The sequence below is a fragment of the Carcharodon carcharias genome, chromosome 8, assembly GCF_017639515.1.
Source record: "Carcharodon carcharias isolate sCarCar2 chromosome 8, sCarCar2.pri, whole genome shotgun sequence".
Lineage (NCBI taxonomy): Eukaryota > Metazoa > Chordata > Chondrichthyes > Lamniformes > Lamnidae > Carcharodon > Carcharodon carcharias.
Window position 1 is genome coordinate 91,105,287 of NC_054474.1, and position 20,165 is coordinate 91,125,451.

At 45.1% G+C, this 20,165-nt stretch overlaps 1 protein-coding gene across 2 annotated transcripts in view; it reads right to left on the minus strand.

The window, feature by feature from the left end:
- clint1a (clathrin interactor 1a) overlaps window positions 1-20,165 on the minus strand; it is a 291,026-nt gene that overhangs the window by 228,291 nt on the left and 42,570 nt on the right. The window contains exon 1 of one of the 2 annotated variants that reach the window (XM_041193076.1): window positions 3,342-3,566. The exons of the other annotated variant lie outside the window; for it this stretch is intronic. Within the exon in view, the coding sequence (XP_041049010.1) occupies window positions 3,342-3,382 (41 nt within the window). The 5' untranslated portion in view covers window positions 3,383-3,566. Of the gene's footprint in view, window positions 1-3,341; window positions 3,567-20,165 lie in introns of those variants that run through there. 2 annotated transcript variants of the gene reach the window in all.

Sequence of the window (20,165 nt, forward strand, 5' to 3'; positions counted from 1 at the left end):
AGAGTTGACGTTTCGAGTCCTCATGACCCTTCGACAGAACTTGAGTTCGAGTCCAGGAAAGAGCTGAAATATAAGCTGGTTTAAGGTGTGTGTGTGGGGGGCGGAGAGATAGAGAGACAGAGAGGTGGAGGGGGTTGGTGTGGTTGTAGCGACAAACAAGCAGTGATAGAAGCAGATCATCAAAAGATGTCAACAACAATAGTACAATAGAACACATAGGTGTTAAAGTTAAAGTTGGTGATATTATCTAAACGAATGTGCTAATTAAGAATGGATGGTAGGGCACTCAAGGTATAGCTCTAGTGGGTTTTTTTTTTATATAATGGAAATAGGTGGGAAAAGGAAAATCTTTATAATTTATTGGGAAAAAAAAAGGGGGAAACAGAAAGGGGGTGGGGATGGGGGAGGGGACTCACGACCTAAAGTTGTTGAATTCAATATTCAGTCCGGAAGGCTGTAAAGTCCCTAGTCGGAAGATGAGGTGTTGTTCCTCCAGTTTGCGTTGGGCTTCACTGGAACAATGCAGCAAGCCAAGGACAGACATGTGGGCAAGAGATGTCTGTCCTTGGCTTGCTGCATTGTTCCAGTGAAGCCCAACGCAAACTGGAGGAACAACACCTCATCTTCCGACTAGGGACTTTACAGCCTTCCGGACTGAATATTGAATTCAACAACTTTAGGTCGTGAGTCCCCTCCCCCATCCCCACCCCCTTTCTGTTTCCCCCTTCTTTTTTTTTTCCCAATAAATTATAAAGATTTTCCTTTTCCCACCTATTTCCATTATATAAAAAAAAACCCACTAGAGCTATACCTTGAGTGCCCTACCATCCATTCTTAATTAGCACATTCGTTTAGATAATATCACCAACTTTAACTTTAACACCTATGTGTTCTATTGTACTATTGTTGTTGACATCTTTTGATGATCTGCTTCTATCACTGCTTGTTTGTCGCTACAACCACACCAACCCCCTCCACCTCTCTGTCTCTCTATCTCTCCGCCCCCCACACACACACCTTAAACCAGCTTATATTTCAATTCTTTCTTGGACTCGAACTCAAGTTCTGTCGAAGGGTCATGAGGACTCGAAACGTCAACTCTTTTCTTCTCCGCCGATGCTGCCAGACCTGCTGAGTTTTTCCAGGTAATTCTGTTTTTGTTTTGGATTTCCAGCATCCGCAGTTTTTTTGTTTTTACTTTCCTAGCTATCTTGGTGTAAGCGGCAAATTTAGCTACCATACATTCAGTCCCTTCAAGTGATTGATATAGACTGCATTGGTTGGGGCCCTTGCATGGATCCCTGTGAAACTCCACTAGTTACAGCTTGCCAACCCAATATTATCAAATGCCATCGGCAATGTAACCAAATATAACTGTGTGTTTGTTTAAATTTTCATAGTAGAGCTTAAAACAATAGCATCTTAATAAATAAAAATGATCAGCAATCTTTGTTTTGTCTGGAGGAAGTAGTTCACATTTAAATTGGGTGATAACTCAAAATTTGGTGAAATTGCATTTCATAAACAAAAGCATGTTGAAATATTTTTTAAAAATGGACAATCCATTTAAAATTAAAACTTATGTTAAGTACTCATTTTTTTCCAGATGGGCTTGAAGGCCATCAATTTTTATTTTAAAAAATCCAGGCTTGTTGTTTGTTTACATTTTAGAAAATTTCCACATAGCCAGCATAAAATAAAAACAGGGTTTTACAATCCAAAACTAGTCAATGTGCCAACCCTAAATATCAGGAGAGGGAGAAAACCGAGGAAATGTCAGTAAATAAGTACCAGTGGTTAATTACCAAAAAACAATCTGTGTGGTACAATGGTCAGTAGACTTTCCAACCTCAGGAAAAGTACATGATGGTTAAATGCACCAACGGCTGTCTAACTTGCTGAGGATACAACAGAGATGCTTTAGGCACCAAGTAGCTGCTTTGGGCAATCACAAACATTTCAATTTGGCTAAAAAAAATTAAGAGAACTGTAAACTGATTTTTTTTGTAAACACCATGGAAAAAGAAAGTTGCATTTATACAGCAACTTTCACTACCACGAGGCATCTCAAGTGTTTATGGCCAATGAAGTACTTCTCAAAGTACAGTCACTGTTATAATGTAGGAAACATTACAGCCAATTTGCATACAGCAAGCATCCAAATATTTGAGTAGGGAAGACGCATGGATCTGGGTGCGGTAGTTAGAGGCAATGATAGCATTAAAAAACTGTTTAGAACATTTATGAATGGAAACATTGACACTGTTGTAAACACATGAAGTTGCTTTTTTCAGTATTAGATTAAAGTCAGGCCACACTGTAAAAGCAATAACAAACAATCACCATTCTAAGTAAGCCCAACTTGACAAACTTTGAAACTCTTCACTTATTCTGCCTGGCACAAAACCAGGTCTCTACCAATAAACTACAAACCAGGCCAATGGTTTACAGCTTTTCAGAGTAAATCGGAGATAATCTTGGAACACATTGCACAAAATACCATTAAAAATCCTGTCATTATCAGATAATAAAAACAGGCTTTGAAATTCAGTCATTGCAAACTTGTGGACCCAATTATAAAAAGTCAAGATTGATGAAAGCAATTCCTCTTCCTGACAAAGAAAATCACCAAAAGTCCCAGTAAACAGAATTTGACATTATCAGTTTAAACCAAGTAATGAGTGATTTAAGTGAAAAGAATGAAATAATCTGCTTTGAGACACATCCCAGAGCTACCAAACATTGCTCCTGAAGCGTCATCCCGTGTTTATTATGTGCACACAGCAAAATCTCTCAAAAAAGCAATGAGATAAGACGACCAGATAATCTGCCTTTTAGTGATGTCAGCTAAAGGATAAACATTAACCAGGGCGATAGGGAGTACACCCCTGCTCTCCTTCGAAATAGTGTCCTTGGGATCTTTTACTCCCACCTGGTCCTCGGTTTGAACGTCCGATCCAAAACACAGCGCCTCCGACAGGGAGGCACTCCCGCGGCACTGCACTGTGGGGGTGCCAGCCAAGATTTTGTGCTCAAGTCTATGGAATGGGACCTTCGGCCGGTGTGCCAGCACTGAGACTGGGCCCAGGCTTGACAGCCCTAGAACAATTTCAACGGGAAATGTGTTTGAAAACGGATTTTCCCGTTGCTCTTGGTGACAGTGGAGTGGAATGGGTATTGGGTGTTTTTTTTTGGGGGGGGGGGGGTGCCACACAGGGGAGGCCATGACAGTGGCTGGGCCTGACGTCGCGCACCCACTGACGTGTCGCCTCCGACCTGAAGCAGCCGCCGCCAAATTTCGCCTTTCCGCTCATTTTAATCGCACGTTATGCTCTACTCACGCCTTATCCACCAGCTCGCGCATTTTCCACATGTTCAGCATCTTCGCCTCCTCTTCGACGGCGGCCTTCACTCCCGGTCCGGCAATTTGATTAACTCTCTCTCTATTTCCCTCACTCGGGGCCCTCTCCTCCACCCCCCTCCAGCTGCCGCCACCACCACTACTACTACTATTGCTGTTGCTCAGGTAAAGTAACCCGATAATTCACAGCAAGGACTTGCTGAACAAGAAAAAAGGTTAAATCCCCCCCCCCCCAACCCCCTCCTCCTCCTCTTCTGAGCTCCCGGTTACCAACCAGCCAAGACGTCAAAACGTCATCACGCCAACCAGCATTCTGCGTCACCGCGCTCAGACCCCGCCCACCTGTCTGAGGCTCCAGCGCGAGCGCCACGCAGTAAACGGCCGGTGGCGCGGCACACGTCGGGAACTGTAGTTTATACTCGCCAGCAGGAAGCGCTCTGCCGCAGCGGAAACTACACGTCCTAAAAGCCTACGTGGGCATTCCTCACCAACTGCCCTCTGTACCAATCGAAGCAGGGGGGCGGGGGGGAGTATAGTGGCGGGTGGAACGAGGACTGACCATGTTTTGGAAACTTTTTATGTATGTTTTGAACGTACATCTCGTCGAATTATCTGTAGTGTTATTCACAACTGCATTAGTAATATGCAGTGACCCAGGCGCTCAAGGCATGGGTTCAAATCTCACCCAAAGCTCTTGCACTTGGTTTCAGTATGCTGTGTGAGCCTCGAACGATACAGAGAAAGATTAGCTTGCATCTGCTCAAGGAGACACGCAAATTCGTGAAGCGTTTGAAAAAAAGCAGGTTCAGAGAGGAATTGGAAAAGCAAAGCGAGAGTATGAGACGAGACTGGCAGCTGACAAAGGGAGTCCAAGAGTTGTCTATTGGGGTAACCAATTTGCCCTCATGCCCTGAGTGTGGGCTTCCCAGGATGACACTTGTCCCAGATATCTCTCTTCTTTTCACTGGCCAATCATGGTTGGTATCTGTGCAGGTACAGTGAGCATGCGCAGATACGGTCACAAAGGAGCAGCAGCACTGGCTGGCATCACTCTCCTCCTGGCTTCTATTGGTGAGATTTTGGGGAGGGGTGGGAGAGCTCAACTCGTTATGGGTCCGCAGCCATGGCGGCATGGGCAAGGCTTCAGGGCAGAGCGGTCTCCAAAATTGTGTTCGGCAATGGTTGTCTCAGCCTGAGTCCGGGGGCCCTGATGAGGAGGAGTGCAGAAGGGTTTGGGCAGCTCTGAGGGGGAGAGGAGGGGTCCAGCATGCCTGAGATGGAAGGGGGGATGGAGAGGGGTCCGGGCAGCCCTGAGGGGAAGGGGTCTAGGTAGGGGAAGGAGGGTCAGGGAAGGCCTGAAAGGGGACAGTGAACCAAGCAGACCTTTCCATTAGTCCCGTCTGCATACTCCCTGCCCCTCAGATCTCAACAGCACCATCCTGCCCCTCAAGTCTCACCAGCACCGATGGTCCCCCACCTCCCTTACTCCTCAGCTTCTTGTCAGCTTCCCTGCTCCTCAGGCCTTGCCAGCAACACACACACCCCTGCTCCAGTGATATCGTCAGCACACCATCCCCTCTCCTTCTGCAAAGTGTCTATTATTATTTTCTCCCAGAGTTGGTTACCCTGTCCTCTATAGGCTTATAAATAGTAAAAGGGTGATAAAAGGAGGAATTTGGCCAAATAGAGGCCAAAAAGGGGATTTATGCATGGAGGTAGGTGAGGTGTTAATACTATGAACCTATGTTTACTAAGGAAGAAGATGCTGCACAAGTCATGGTGATAAAATTGGTAATTCAGACACTTGAACGATTTAAAATTGATAAAGAGGAGGTATTAGGTAGGCCGCCTGTACTTAAAGATGAGGACTGGAGATTTGCAAATGTTATGCCGTTGTTCAAAAAGGGTGTAAAAATAAGCCCAGCAACTACAGGCCAGTCAGTTTAACCTCGGTGCCAGGGAAGCTTCCGGAAACTATAATTTAGGACAAAATTTAATAGTCACTTAATTAATTCTGTTTGGGCAAATATGGGCTAATTAAAGAAAGCCAGCACATATTTTTTAATTGTTTAACTAACTTGCTTGAATGTTTTAGCAAGACAACGGGGAGGGTTGATGAGAGTAAAACTGTTGATGTGGTGTACATGGATTTCCAAAAGGCATTTGGTAAATTGCTATGCAACAGACTGTTGAGCAAAGTTAGAGCTCATAGAATAAAAGGGACAGTAGCAACAGGGATACAAAATTGGTTGATTGACAATAGTGGTTGTTTTTTGGTCTGGAGGAACGTTTATGTGGTGTTTCCCCAGAATCGGTGTTTGAACCCCTGTTCCTCCTGATATATATTAATGAACTAGACCTTGGTGTACAGGGCACAATTTCAAAATTTGTAAACAATACGAAACCTGCAAATTTTGCAAACTATAAAGAGGATAGTGTAGAGCTTCAAAGAGACATAGACAGGTTGACGGAATGGCTGAACAAGTGGCAGATTAATTTAATGCAGAGAAGAGTGAGGTGATTAATTTTGGCAGGAAGAACTTAGAGGGACACTTTAGGAAGGATGTGAAGGCATTGGAGAGAGTGCAGAAAAGATTCACGAGAATTGTTCCAAGGATGAGGAACTTCAGTTATGTAGACAGATTGGGGAACTTGGCACTGTTTTCCTTGGAGAACAGAAGGAGATTTGATAGAGGTATTCCTCTCCTTCCGTTTTCCCTCTGCCTCTGTATTGTGCTTGCTTTCAAATGAGGCCACGCTGTTTCTTATTTAGTTGCACCAGATGCAGAGATCCTGGGCGCATCTCCCAGTACTTGAAGTCGATATCATAACTCCTAAGTGAAGCCTTCAGTGTCCTTGTAGCACTTCATTTAACTGCCATGAGAGCGTACCCCAGACTCGTACTCTCCTCAGAAGATTCGTTTTGGTAAGTGAGGATCAGGTATTTTGGCTGCATGGCCAGTCCAACTCAGTTGTAACTATCTCAATATGGTGTGAATGCATGGCATGCCAGCTCAGGTAGACACTTTAGTAACTAGTATTTTGTCCTGCCATCTGCCCTTCAGAAGCTTCTGATCACAGCTTAAGTGAAACTGGTTGCGCTTCTTGGCATGACACTGGTACGCAGTCCAAGCCTCACGTCCATATAACATAGTGGATATACCTATTGCACTATAGACTTTCAGTTTGGTAGGCAGACTTACTCCTGTTCATTCCCAGACTGATGTTTGAAGTCTGCTGAAGGCAACCTTTGTTTTGGCAATTCTTGCATTTGTTGCATCATCAATACAGACAGCTCAAGGGAGTTTGCTGCAGAGGTAAGTGAACTTATCTATTGCTGACAGGTTCTGTTCGTGGACTGAAACCTTGGGCTAGAGATGGGACTTTCCTGGAGCAGGCTGCTACATTGCTTCAGTTTTCTTTGTGCTGATCATAAGACCGAAGTTGTCACACACAGTGGAGAACAAGTCCATACCACGTTACATGTCCAGCTCTGAACCAGCAGCTAGTACACAGTTACAGCAAACAGGAAATCATAAAGTTTGTCTGTGAAGACTTTGGTCTTTGGAGTCCTTTCAGATTGAGTAGCCTCCCGTCCATGCGATACCATACTTCAATGCCAGGATTATCATCATGGAAGGCAATGGAGAGCATGGTGGTAAAAAACATGCTGATTGGTTGGCGCAAGCATGCATCAACAAAAAAGCAATCAACAGGCTGCCATCAGCTGCTCACCTGATGACCCACCTGATGTTAGAAATGACAAATGCAATTAAACTCCTGGCTGGCAGCAGAGCTGCAAGAGTTGGTGCTATCCCAGCTGAGGTCTAAAGGCTGGAGGTCACTGCCTGGTCAAGAAGCTCACTGATCTTTTTCAGTCTATGTCAGAGCAAGGAACTATCCTGCAAGATTATAAAGATGCCTCCTTTGTCCACCTGTACCAGCGGAAAGGAACTTGCTAGCCTTGCAACAATCCCAGCGGACTCTCACTGGCAAAATCTTCATCAGAATCCTTATGAACCGCTTAGTGCAACATCTCAGGCAGGGTCTGCTGCCGGAGAGTCAGTGCATTTTTAGAAAAGGCCAAGGAACCACTGATATGACATTTGCATTTAGACAGCTTCAGGAGAAATGCAAATAACAGAACATGGACATCTACACTACAGACTGAATCTTGTTTTCATGTTTTTGCTTTTGGACAATGCTGACCTTTATTCTGCTAGTAACACCTGCTGTGGACCAAAGCTTTTGTCTTTATTATTACCATTACTACTCCCTTTGTCTTGTGTTCCATGACATCTTTGTCATTTAATCTCTCTTGCCCTCCAACCTATCCCTGACCTTCTATTTTGGCTCCACCTGTCCCACCCCCAGCTTTTTCAGCAGCATAAAACCCATCACATTTCAACCTTTCTCCAGTTCTGAAGAAGAGTCATATTGGACTCAAACATTAACTCTGTTTCCCTCTCACAGATACTGCCAGACTTGGTGAGTTTTTCCAGCGCTTTCTGTTTTTATTTCAGATTTCCGGCATCTGCAGTATTTTGCTTTTATTATATTGACAGATGCTTAAATAGCAGTAGTATTAAAGTTTACAAACCAAATTCTGGTTCAGCCAGAATAAAATTGAATAGTGAAGCAGGCTCAAGGGATGAATAGTTAACTTCTGTTCCTACATCCCTAGAAAGCAGACAGACGGTAGACCACTGAATCCAGTTCCATATGCACCCAAGTCACAAATAGAAATTGAATTTAGTTCAAAAAGTGGTCTCAAAAGCATTGAACATATTCATGAATAGTTTTAATATTGTTTTATTTTGTCTGAAGAAAAATGATCCAGGACTTTCCCTTATGCTTCTTTTTTTGGTTTTATTTCAGTAGTGTTAAGGTTGTTTTTATGGCTTCAGGATGTATTTACCCCAAGTGCCTAGTAAATATGTGATAAATCATTTAGCAGAATAGATGACTATATCAGTATTATTTATTAAACACATGTATATAGTTCCCTCTTTTAAGAGTAGATACTCTTTAAGTGTCACATCAGCTCAATTGGTAGCACTCTCACCTCTGAATCAGAAGGTTGGCCATGGATTGAAGCGGCATTGTGGACTCCTGCACCTAATATAGGCTGACATCACAGAGCTGTTTTGTTGTAGGTGAGGTCTTCGGATTAGATGTTAAACTGAGGCCTAACGTCTGCTCAGGTGAACATTAAAGACTATTTGAAGAAAACAAGGTATTTTGCCTGGTGTCCTGGGTCTCATCCAGCACCATCAGAAGCATATTATCAATGAGAGTTAACTCCATTTCACTTTTTTCTTGCTGAGGGGAAACAGCTGGGACAAGTATATGGCTTGACCAGGATTGCAGGCTACCTCAAAAACTGCATGCACATCACTCTCCAGTATATGATGCCATCTTTCAATCTGCCCTTTGTTGGAATCAAAAGTGATTCCACTCCCTAAACATGTGTGACCATATGCAGCAAATCGATCAATGCCCTGTATCCCGGCACAGGCATGATGCCTTCATTCTGTGGCAGCTGACTGTGCCAGCTGCATTTGAGCCGCCACAGCAAACCAAAGGATGGCTTCTGGGTGACAATGGCTAGGCACTGACTATGAGGCTGATGACGAAGGTGCACATACGTAGAGCAAATGAAAGCCATGATGCTACATGAAATGTGATAGAAAAAATAATTGACATGTTGAAACAACTCTTTTGCAGCCTGGACCATTATGAAGGAGCCTTGCAGTGCTCAGAAAAGCAGATCGAGATTTCTGGTGGCCTGTTGCATGCTGCACAACCTCGCAACCTTGAGACAACAGCCCTTGCCATCTGCCATATAATGAACAGCTGGGGAACAAGAGGAGGAGGAAGCAGGCAACTGGACAACCCAGACAACCCTTTTCTGGCAGGTCTGCTTGTGAAGAACTCATCCAGTGTGATACCAGTAAACTCAACCCTAATTCTCCATTCACTAACAGTCCCACATCTTACATCTACTGATCATCACAGTATCCATTGGCAAAAATGCAAAAATAAAAACTGCTACAAAATAAACATTTCAAAGAAAGGTTATAAACTTATATCACACCATAATGAATGTAAAAGTCAATAACCACCTACGTGCCTTACCTTAGTACCTGTCTTCCTGGCCTAGAGCTCCTACACAGTGTTACCCTAGTGGCTGCAGCATGGCTGGTGGAGGGCTGCTGATTTTCAATAGAGGAGACTGCAGATGGCCTTGGACAATGTCCTTGAGAACTGTACCATCATGGCATGGACACCAGTAACCTGGCTGATGGGAAATACCAAGTTCACTGACAGAGTGGGAGGATGAATGTCAGTGTCCTAAGAGAGGACAGCAAGTTCGTGCTGTATCCAGCCACTGCCATTTCCCTGGGATGGTGCCTCAGCAATCCTAGTAATCAGCTGGAGGACAGATTGCTGGACTGCTGCGATCCTTTACATATAGCAATCCGCAGCCATACTGGCAGCAGTCTGACCTTGCATAACAGTTTCTGAGCTTCCACTGCAATTCTCAGACTTTGGGCAGCTATCACTTGTGCTGCAGTGGAAGCTGCATCATCAGCCATCAGGCATTGCTTTGTGGTTGGATTGTAAATGTGCAAAAGGAGTTGGCCACCACTTCCAGGCTCCTAGCTCTGTGCAAAATCCTGTGCCAAGTTGGTACCAGAATCCTCTATGGTCCTTGACATTGACTGAAGATTTTCTGTCAGACTCTACAGTTCACCCAAGCATCTTGTTGTGCATATCCATCAGCCTTTTTCTATAGGCTGCTCCATCGAATCATTTTTTTTGTTTATTCAGGGATTGTGGGCTTCGCTGACTGGGCCAGCATTTATTGCCCATCCATAGTTGCCCTTGAGAAGGTGGTGGTGAGCTGCCTTTTCAAACACCTGCAGTCCATGTGATGTCGGTACACCGACAGTGCTGTTAGGGAGGGTGGTTCTAGGGTTTTGACCCAGCAACAGTGAGCAAACGGCGACCTGGAATTCCCCGTCAAGTCACTCACTATCCTGAGTCAGAAATATATCGCCGTTCCTTAAATTCTTATCTGAGTCCTTTGCAGCAGGAAACCTGTGTACAACCTCGCACTGTCTTTGCCTTTGCCCTAGCTGCAGACTATTTTTGAGCAAAGAGTCTCACCACTTGAGGACCCCACCCCTGTACTGTTTTCTAAATTATATGTAGTGCCATAGCTGAACTGGTGGCTGCAAGTGTGAAATTGAGTAATGGTGCATCTTAATCATCAATGATTAAGATGCTTGCTGTTCCTTCACTGCCTGGCCAGGTTACACCTCCTGAGTACTTGAAAGGGGAACGATGCAAAAGTAAGATTGTAGTGTAGGTGAAACGGGGGTGGGGGTGAAGGCAGTGCGCAGTGAGGGGTGGGGGTGGTGCATGGGAGTGTGAAAGTAAGAGAATCATGCTTAAAACATTTGCAGCTTGTAACTCAGAGTCAGATAAGGGGGGTGGGGTAGAATGTGGGAAGGAGGATGCTGTCATCTTCAATGGTTTGAGCCCTGCTGCTGGGCATGGCTGTCACAGTGATTGTGAGCATCATATCCTCCATAGAGTCAGAACATGCAGGCATACCAGCCTCCCTCTGGTTAGCTCCTGCTTCCTCTCTTCCTCTGTTTATGCACCACTTTGCCCTGCAAGAGAGGAAACTGTGCCACTGTGTTGTGCAATCTGTTTGGGTAACGTAGTTGTCATGGTTCAATGACTGACTGTATGTAACCTGAGAGATGTGGGTGTGAGGCTTGCAAAAATGCTAAGTTTGTGAGGGCTCAATGAAGAAAATGAATGTCAGGTATGCATCCTGATTTGTTGGTAGGTAAGTGATGGAGGTGCGGTGAATTGAGCATTCTCTGAAGCTAGTTGTGCAGTTGGTAGAATATGGCATTTGAAAATGCAGTCACTGATTTTGACCACTCTTGCGAGGTTGTTCAACTTCTTGTGGCACTGCATCCAGATCCTTGGGGTTTAACTCCTGTTAAAAAACCCAAACTTACCTTGGAGATCAGGAACTACAAGTTTTGATGAACCTCGGACTTCCCGTGCATGCACAGGCTGGGAGCAGGCTGCACGTGCGCAGTTCAGCATCTTCACGTTCTTCGGACACAGGACAGACTCTGTGCACCTGCGTCTGGAGCAAAAGGAAGAGCACAAAAACATAGGTCAGGTGACCAGATGTAGGGCGCCAGAGTCAGCAAGTGTCCCAGAGAGACGGACAAGGGAGGGGGATGGGGTGGTCCCAAGAAATGTTCCAGGTAAGGGACAAAGAGGGAGAGGTCCCAAAAAATAGTCAAAGGTAAGGGACAAAGACAGGGGACAGAAACAGGTCCCAGTTAAGTCAAGAACAAGAGAGGAGCAGAGAAACAGGCTTCAGTTAGAGAAAAAGAATGCAGGGAGCAGACTTTAAGGGAAGTGGGCTTGGAAGAAGCCCTGGTAATCGAAGAGGGCTATGGAGAAGCCCTGATGTTTCAATAAGGCAGTGGAAGATTGGCAGATCTGTGCTGCAGCCATTGAGGCAAAGGTACCCTTTTGGAGTAGTAATGTTCTGCTAAGCATGGCCGAAAAGCTGAAATTGTGCTTGTTGATGCTTCAATGTACTCAGGAAGCCAGGAGAATAGAACCTCAGAAGGCGAGATTGAAACCCTGCAAGGTAGGCTTTCATTAAAGCCATCCAACTTGGAGTGACCTTTGGAGAGAATTCCAAGGCGAGATCTTCAGAGTTGAAGATTGGAGACCCTCATGAGAGAGATGGAGTTTCAGTGAGATTGGTTGAATCAGTGTGACTAATGTCTGAGTGGGCTGTTAAGAAATCCATGGAACCTGTTTTGGTCACATGTGTCATTTATTGTGCAGTGTGGTGTGTTTGACCACAGCTTGCCTGCTAATTCACATGTGACTCATACTTACCCTGGATATTAGAGTATAAGATAGATATTAAATTGTTTTATCTTTCTGACCTTGTATAGTAAACTTTATTGCTGTTTGTTCAAATGCCGCGGAATGTTGTGGCTTTATACACTTAGGGCGGAATTCTCCCAAGATGAAACTAAGTGGCCGTGGCGGGTGGTTTTGGCAACGCCCAGCCTGCCGTCCGTAATAGCAGCAACTCACGCCTGATTCTGCATTTGGAGCCTCATTAATTATGTAGAGTCGTGTTTCGCTCAAAGTCATCTGGTGGGTCAGAAGCTGATTCGTCTGCCCGCTATCAGCTGATGTGTTTGAAGGTCTGGGTGCCATATTTAAACGCCACTCTAACACACAAGTTCAATTTCTCCTGCCCACCAGAGATGCCTGCAACCCATAAGAGAAAGGCCAAGAGCCTCAGGACGAAGTCTGCACCCCAATTCACCCATCAGGCCCTCCAGACCTTGGTCAGAGGGGTGCAGGAACAATCACCCACAGATGGCTGCAGGAAGTACAGCAGCTTCACCATTCTGGCCTGGGACACTGTAGTGGAGCAGGTCAATGTGGCTGGCACCCATGCCCAAAGTGCCACACAGTGCAGGAAGAGGATGAACGATCTCATCCTTTCCGCCAGATTAAGTCATCCTTCAACACCCTCCAATATCAAACTCTCATCATGGCATCATGCACTCAAGTGGCTACTCTCTTCAGGGGCTTCACACAACCATTACTGGAGTACATATACCAACACTCATTCTCTAACCGAGACGTTCACATCACCACCATCCCATCTATCATGTTGCTCATGCTCCATCCTCTGGCCCTTCTGAGGAAGGCTCACCACACACAGGGGACATGCATCTCACCCAACCTCTGCTCCATCCCTTCTCATCATATGCCTTTCTTCTTCATACATGCCAAGCTGGCACACAATAGGTGCAAGAGAGCGCAGACCGGGTGAGGGACATCCAACATCCTCACCCTCAGTAAATTTGAGGAGGCTGCAGCCGAGCAGGCTGGGGACAACATGGATCGCTCCTGTGGGGAAGGGGAGATTGGACTCTCCAACGAACCTAGTACCCATCACAGCTCCATCAGCTCATCAAATCCTGACATTCCCAGTGAGTCGCATGCACTCTTATCTAGCTCATCTCATTAACTGAAACTCTATTTTCTAGGCACCAGCACATCAAGGCCCACAAGCCTTTCCAGCACCACCAGATGATGAGTCTCTGGAAGCGGCCACCAAATCTATGCTGGAGATGTAATGACAGGTGGTGGAATACCCAGCAGAGATTTGGCAGTCACTCAGCAGCTTAGAGCAAACAATGGAGGAGTCCGTACGAGTTCTATCTGATGTCATGGCCCTGACGTGCAAGTGCCTCAAGGTCACCATGAGAAGGCTGGCGAAAACCATGGAGATCTTGGTCCAGCAGGTCTTGCCGGATTTGTGCTTGGCCTTGCACTCCATGGCCACACACCCTGGTGGGCACAATCAGAATGTAGGCAACATGGCGACGAGGCACCTTGCACTGGGTGCACCATCTCCTACAGGACTCAGGATGGGGTCTGCAGACACCCACAGGGGGGATGAGCGTCAGCCAGACACCCCGGAGACCTGCTCTCAGGACTCTCCAAGGGTGTGCAGCCACTCGCAGCCCCCCCTCTCTGTCATCCTATCCACTCCAGCTTTTCAGGCTGAGCAGGTGACCCTTATCGGGTCACGGGCCACCAGAGGATGTCCGCCAAAGTCATCATAGACACAGGACAAAGCAATCAGCAGGCTGTCTCCACCTCTGCTGCAGATGTCGGGGCTGCACTCAGGTGTAGCGTGGGGTTAGGAAAGTTAAGAAAAATTGATGTCACTTTTGGGTCACTGGCATGCTAGACATGTAATAAAATTGAACTTTTATTAATATCTTTGATGGTTCTGTGAATGTTCGAGTCAACTGAGGGCATTGTGATTTTGTACTTTGGAGTCTCCTTATTTCGAGGTTCAGCCTTCCACTCAGTGATAGTGTTCCACTGTGGGACTCACATTCCTGTGATGTAAACCTCAGTTGAACTCAAATCCACACCCCTTGTATGATGTCAGGGAGATGTGTATAAATCTTTAATGGAAGTGTGTGATGTAAGCATTTCTAACCCTTCTTCAAAGAACACCATTGAGTGAGGGCAGCTCATCAGCATTGATATTCTAGCGGCATTTGTGTCTCCTCAGTAGTAGTGGCAGAAGAAAAGACCTGCACGGGAGAGAAGGTCCCTCGGCATGTCCACATCATAGTCGCAGCAGTGTTGGCATCAAAGTGATGGCAGCAAAGGCTTCAAGTCTTCTCTCACATCGATGTTGTTCCTAAGTGGGCTCGCAGTTCCCAGAGTGAGCTCACTCACACGGCCCAATGGACCAAATCAAAGATCGTGGCCTGGTGATTCGTGAGGCAGGTGTGAATGCGGGATTTGTTCTCGCTGCAAATGGTTGGATATCCCCTGAGCCGAAAGAAAATGCGTTTCAGATGCTTGGACCACTCGGGTGGTATTGAGGCTAGGAGAGATGTGGCCATATTCCCTCACTTGACTTTACTGTTCCTGGAACCTGTCAGTGATTAATGTATCACGGGCACATCCCCCAGCCTTCCTTCCTCCATGGCGTGATCATGCTCCTACTGACCCACAGCAGCCTCCTGTGATTCCTAGGCCTCTGGATCTTCATCCTTTGAAGAGCACTCATCCTCCCCCAGACCATCCTCTGGCAGGGGATTATCTCTCTGCATAGCCAGATTGTGAAGGGAGCAACAGACTGCACGGATGCAGGAAATCCTGTCGGGAGTGTATTGGAGTGAGCCACCTGAGCGATCCAAACATTTGAAATGCATTTTCAGAAATCCTATGGTCTGCTCTATAAGGGAGTGACTGAGGATGTAGGAGTCATGGCAACTCTCAGAGTACCGTGCACAAACATGCAGTACATGCTTCCAGTGACTACACACCAGTAGTACATTGATGGAATGATAGCCCTTGCGGTTTATAAACATTAGGGCCTGCTGCCATGGAGCCCGTATAGCCACATGGGTGCAGCCTATTGCACCCTGCACTCTTGGGAAGCCTGAGATGGTGGCAAACGCAGTAAATCTCGCAACTTGGCTATCTTCGTTCAGAGTAAACCTGACATAATGTTGGACCTTCCTGTAAAGGGCATCTGTGACCTCCTTTATGTGTCAACATGTTGTAGACTGAGAGATGCTGCACAGGTTGCCTGATGATCCTTGGAAAGAACCAGAGGCCAAGAAATTGAGTGCTGCAGTCACCTTCAAAGCCACTGGCAGGGGATACCCTCCAACTCCACGTGGCATCAGATCTTCATGAAGAATGTGGCATGTGTAACATACCAGATCCTGAGACAAGCACAGACATGCATGACATTGCCTCTCATTGTAAATAGGAGACCCTTGGATGAAACCCGAGGTCTGGCGACTCACCCCCATTGTTTAGGTCTCTCCTCCTGACCCTGCTGTTCATGCTGAGGCTCCACTTGACCATGTCCCTCATGCTGAAGCTGCGCGCAAAGTCACTTCTCCCTCCTTTGCCTTCTCCACTGCATTAGAACCCTGACAAAGGCAGCATTGAGCCCTGGATCCATATCTGCTTTTGCCTTCTTTCTGAAAGGAAACATTGAAGACATTAATGATTTGATGCATTGACTGTAATGTGTAGCCACTGAGTTCTGAGTAGCCCTTTAACAGTGCTAATGAAGCCATTGGCTTTAAGTTGCTTTCATCACTAGGAGGTGTTCCTCCTTTCTTTCTAAGCAGACTCCTGCTCACTATGGCGACAAAAAGAGGTTAGATACGACCCCAGTGTCATGAAGCTATTCATGTATATAATATTTTGGAAAATATTTTTCTTTTAAAATAGGGATTTAGTCTGTAGGTATGACTTAATTGGATCAAAGCCAGCTAGTCTGGGTGCTTTGATGTACTAGTTTGAGGTGTAAACAGAGAGATAGCATTTGCATTTTTTGAATAGAACATTCAAGAAGTGGGGTGAAAACTTGTCACCAATCTAGCAGATACCAAGCCATATGTTTATGTTACTAATAAAATTGGTACTATGAAAGGGGTTTCATTATTAAAAGGTAAAGTTCAAGGAGGTTGTTGATACAATGAAAATTTGAATTCAGTCAGTGGCAATAGGTATAACTCAGTAGTTTTTGGGTATACAGGCAGAGACAATGTAAGATCAAAAGGCAGCTACAAGCCTCCAACTGGCTCCACAGTGAAAAGAACCTCATTTTGAATTCATAAGGTGAAAATGCTTTGCCTGGTGTTTTGGTTAAGTCTATGGGTTGCTGTTGCCTTAATGGAGGTTAGTTTGGGAATTTGTTATAAATTATGATAGTAGTAATTTGTAGCCATGTGTACATATATTTTAACCTGTGTAAACTAATTAAATGTTTCACTTCGTTTAATGTAAAACCTCGAGAACTAGTGGCCTGATTCCTGAGTTTAGAGTCACATCTCAAACATAACACTTAAATTACTGGCTATGACAGTTGTTTAAAGCTTCCCTCTGGGACTTTTTAAGTAACTCTGCTTTACTAACTGCATCAGTCATAACAATTGGGGGCAATGCCGGGATAAATTATATTTCTAATTCCTTGATTGGTTAGGAATTGGTGAATTGTTAAGCTTACAAGTACAAGAGGCTCTTTGAATTTAGGAATTGGTGAGGTATTTTAGAAGTGGTAAGACTGCAAGATGGCTTTGGCAATTGCTAAGACTTGTCTGGGAGTAGAAGAGATAACTCTGAGTGGGCTGGAGAGTATAACCAAAAGTAAATTAACAGAGTTGGCGGATAAGTTACAATTGGAGTTACCTGCAGAAGCTAGGAAATCTGATATAGTTAAAAGTATAGCACAGTATCTACAGCTGACACTAGTGAGTCACAGCTGGAGGTAGTGAGACTTCAGTTGCAAATGAAAAAGCTTGAATTAGAAACAAAGGACAGAGAAATGGCTTTTAAAAGGGAATTCGAAATTGCGAAGATGGAGAAGGGGGAAAGAGAAAGACAATTCCAACTGAAATTGTTGGCAGTTAGAAAAGAGACTTTAGTAGGTGAAGAAGGATTTGTCTCCAGAGTAGAACCTAGTGGGGATATGTTTAAGTTTGTACAAGCTCTTCCAAAGTTTGAGGAAACAGATATTGATGTATTCTTTATTTCATTTGAGAAGCTAGCTAAACAGATGAAATGGCCAAAGGAAAACTGAACATTATTATTACAATCTAAGTTATTAGGTAAGGGGCTTGAGGTTTATGCTTTGCTTTTAGAAGAAATGTTGGTGAATAATCATGTGGGGGAAAAAGCTATTTTGAGTGCTGATGAGCTGGTTTCTGAAGCGTACAGGCAGAAATTTAAGATTATGAGAAAACAGCCTGGACAAACTTATATTGAGTTCGAAAGAGTAAAACAATTTTGACCGGTTGATATGGGCGTTCAAAATAGAGACAACCTATGCAACACTTAGGGAAGTCATTCTTTTGGAAGAATTTAAAGATTCAATCCCTTCGGTAATGAGAACTCATGTGGAGGAACAGAGGGTTGATTCTGTAAGACAAGCAGCAGAGATAGCTGATGATTATGAATTAGTTCATAGAGCTAAAACTTCTTCCGTCATCCTTTCAAATTGGAAATGGATAAAAAGTGGGAAGGTGAAAGGAAGGTGGGTAGTCAGAGAAGAGAAGGAGTAGCTGGAAGTTCCCAGAAAGTTTTTTTCTCAGAACAAAAAGGAAGGTGCTGAAGGTAGAAGTGACATTCAAAAATTGAGGTGTTTTCATTGTAATAAAGTGGGCACACAAAGTCAGCGTGTTGGAGGTTGCAGGAAAAATCTGTTGAAATTATTGGGGTACAGAAAAGCTCTGGAAGTAGAAGCACTGAGGGTTCTGAGGTTCAGGCCAAAAAAAACCAGTGGTTTGTGTACAGGTGAAACAGGGAGAATCAGTAAATGGTAAAGAAGTGGGAATGTGTTCACAGTTTACACTAGAGAATTCTGAGGAGCAGGTTGTAGAAATGTTTGAAGATTTTGTATGTGAGGGGAAAGTCTTTCCATGTGTACATGGTGGAGTAGGTAAAGATGTTAAAATATTAAGAGACACAGGAGCTAGTCAATCCTTAATGATATGGTATAGTGATCATTGTTGTTCAGAGGGAGTGTTGCAGGAGAAGTTAATAGTAAGTGGGGTTCATGGACATGCTAAGTCTATTCCATTGTGGAAGGTAAATTTAAAGAGCAAATGGAAGTCAGGTGAAGTTATAGTTGGAGTGGTGGAAAAGTTGCCCATTGCAGGGGTTCAATTTATTGTGGGTTATGATATAGCTGGATGCCAAATGTGGATGATGCCTATGGTAGTTGAGCAGCCTGTAGAAGTGTTTTCAACAGAAGTGCTACAGAAGGAACATCCTGGATTGTCTGGATTCAGATCAGTCCTCAGTTGGTCAAGCAATAACCAATGATTGATGATGGTCCTCCCTGAGATGCTTTGCAATGCTCCAGTCATACTGCCATGAGTGTTTTGATGTTTGCAGTGCTGCTCCTGCCTCTTGAACGCTGTCATAAGCAGTGAAATGTTGGTGCGATGCTTGAAAGGACTGCACCATGTATATTTGCTTTAGATTGAGCGCTGGTGAAGTTATTATCCCATAACAGAATGGTCACATGCTCCACAGACTGCCTAGCCTTCCAAGAATGAGGCCATCGTCACACAAGATTGTGACTACTCATTCTAAGACGGATGTTCTTCCTTGAGGTGTTGAGGATACCAAAGAAGATGTCAATATCTACTTTGCATCTAAGGGACAGCTGAAATGAGCTCATATGAGCTAGTCTTCTTTATTGCCCTGGAACCTTGTTCCTATAAGGGTCTCATGGGGCACATCTGCTCCATCTGGTCCGTGCAATGGCCTCTCCCTGTGGAGCGTCATCATCCTCACTCTCTTCGATGTCATCCCTTTTGGTGCCCTCCTTATTGGAGGAGACATACAGCTCCTCCATCTCTTCATAAGGCAACTCATCCCCCCTTTGGAGCGTCAGACTGAATAAAGCGCAGCAAACCACAATGATGTGGGACACTGTTTGGGGAGAATACTGGGGAGTGCCACCTGACCGTTTCAGCCATCTTCAACATGCCAATGGTCTGCTCAGTCAAGGACTGTGTTGCAGAATGAACTGCATTGTACCTCTGAATCACCCTGGCAGCTGAACGGGTGTCCTTTGCAGGTAGCTTTTATTACCGATGAGCCAACTCTGAATGCACTGAGGGCCTTCGAAGATCAGTGGCACTTGCAAGTGACTCAAGGTGTAAGAGTCGTGTGAGCTCCCAGGGTCCCTCGCCACAAACTGCATAATCAGGCTTTTGGTGATCACAGATCAGCTGCACGTTGAGAGAGTGGAGGAAGCCTTTTCTATTGATAGATCTTAATGGCTGCTGCCAGGCAGCTCTTAAGATCACTTGTGCAGTCGATGGCACCCTGCACCTGTGGGAAGCCAGAGATCACCGCAAATCCCACTGCCCTGGCAGCCTGGCTGGGTTCATTCAGGGAAAACTGGATATAATTGTATGCCTTACTGCAAAGGGCATCGGTGTCTTCTTGTATTCATTTATGTGTGGAGGAATGCAATATTCCACAGAGGTGCCCAGTGGAGCCCTGGAATGAGCTGCTTGCAAAAAGATTGAGTGTGATGGTCACCTTTAGAGCCACTGGCAATGGACTGATGCCTCCCAGTTCCTGCAGATTCAGATCCTTCCGAAGAATGTGGCAGATGTGAGCCACTACATCCCTTGACAAACGAAGGCGTCTGTGG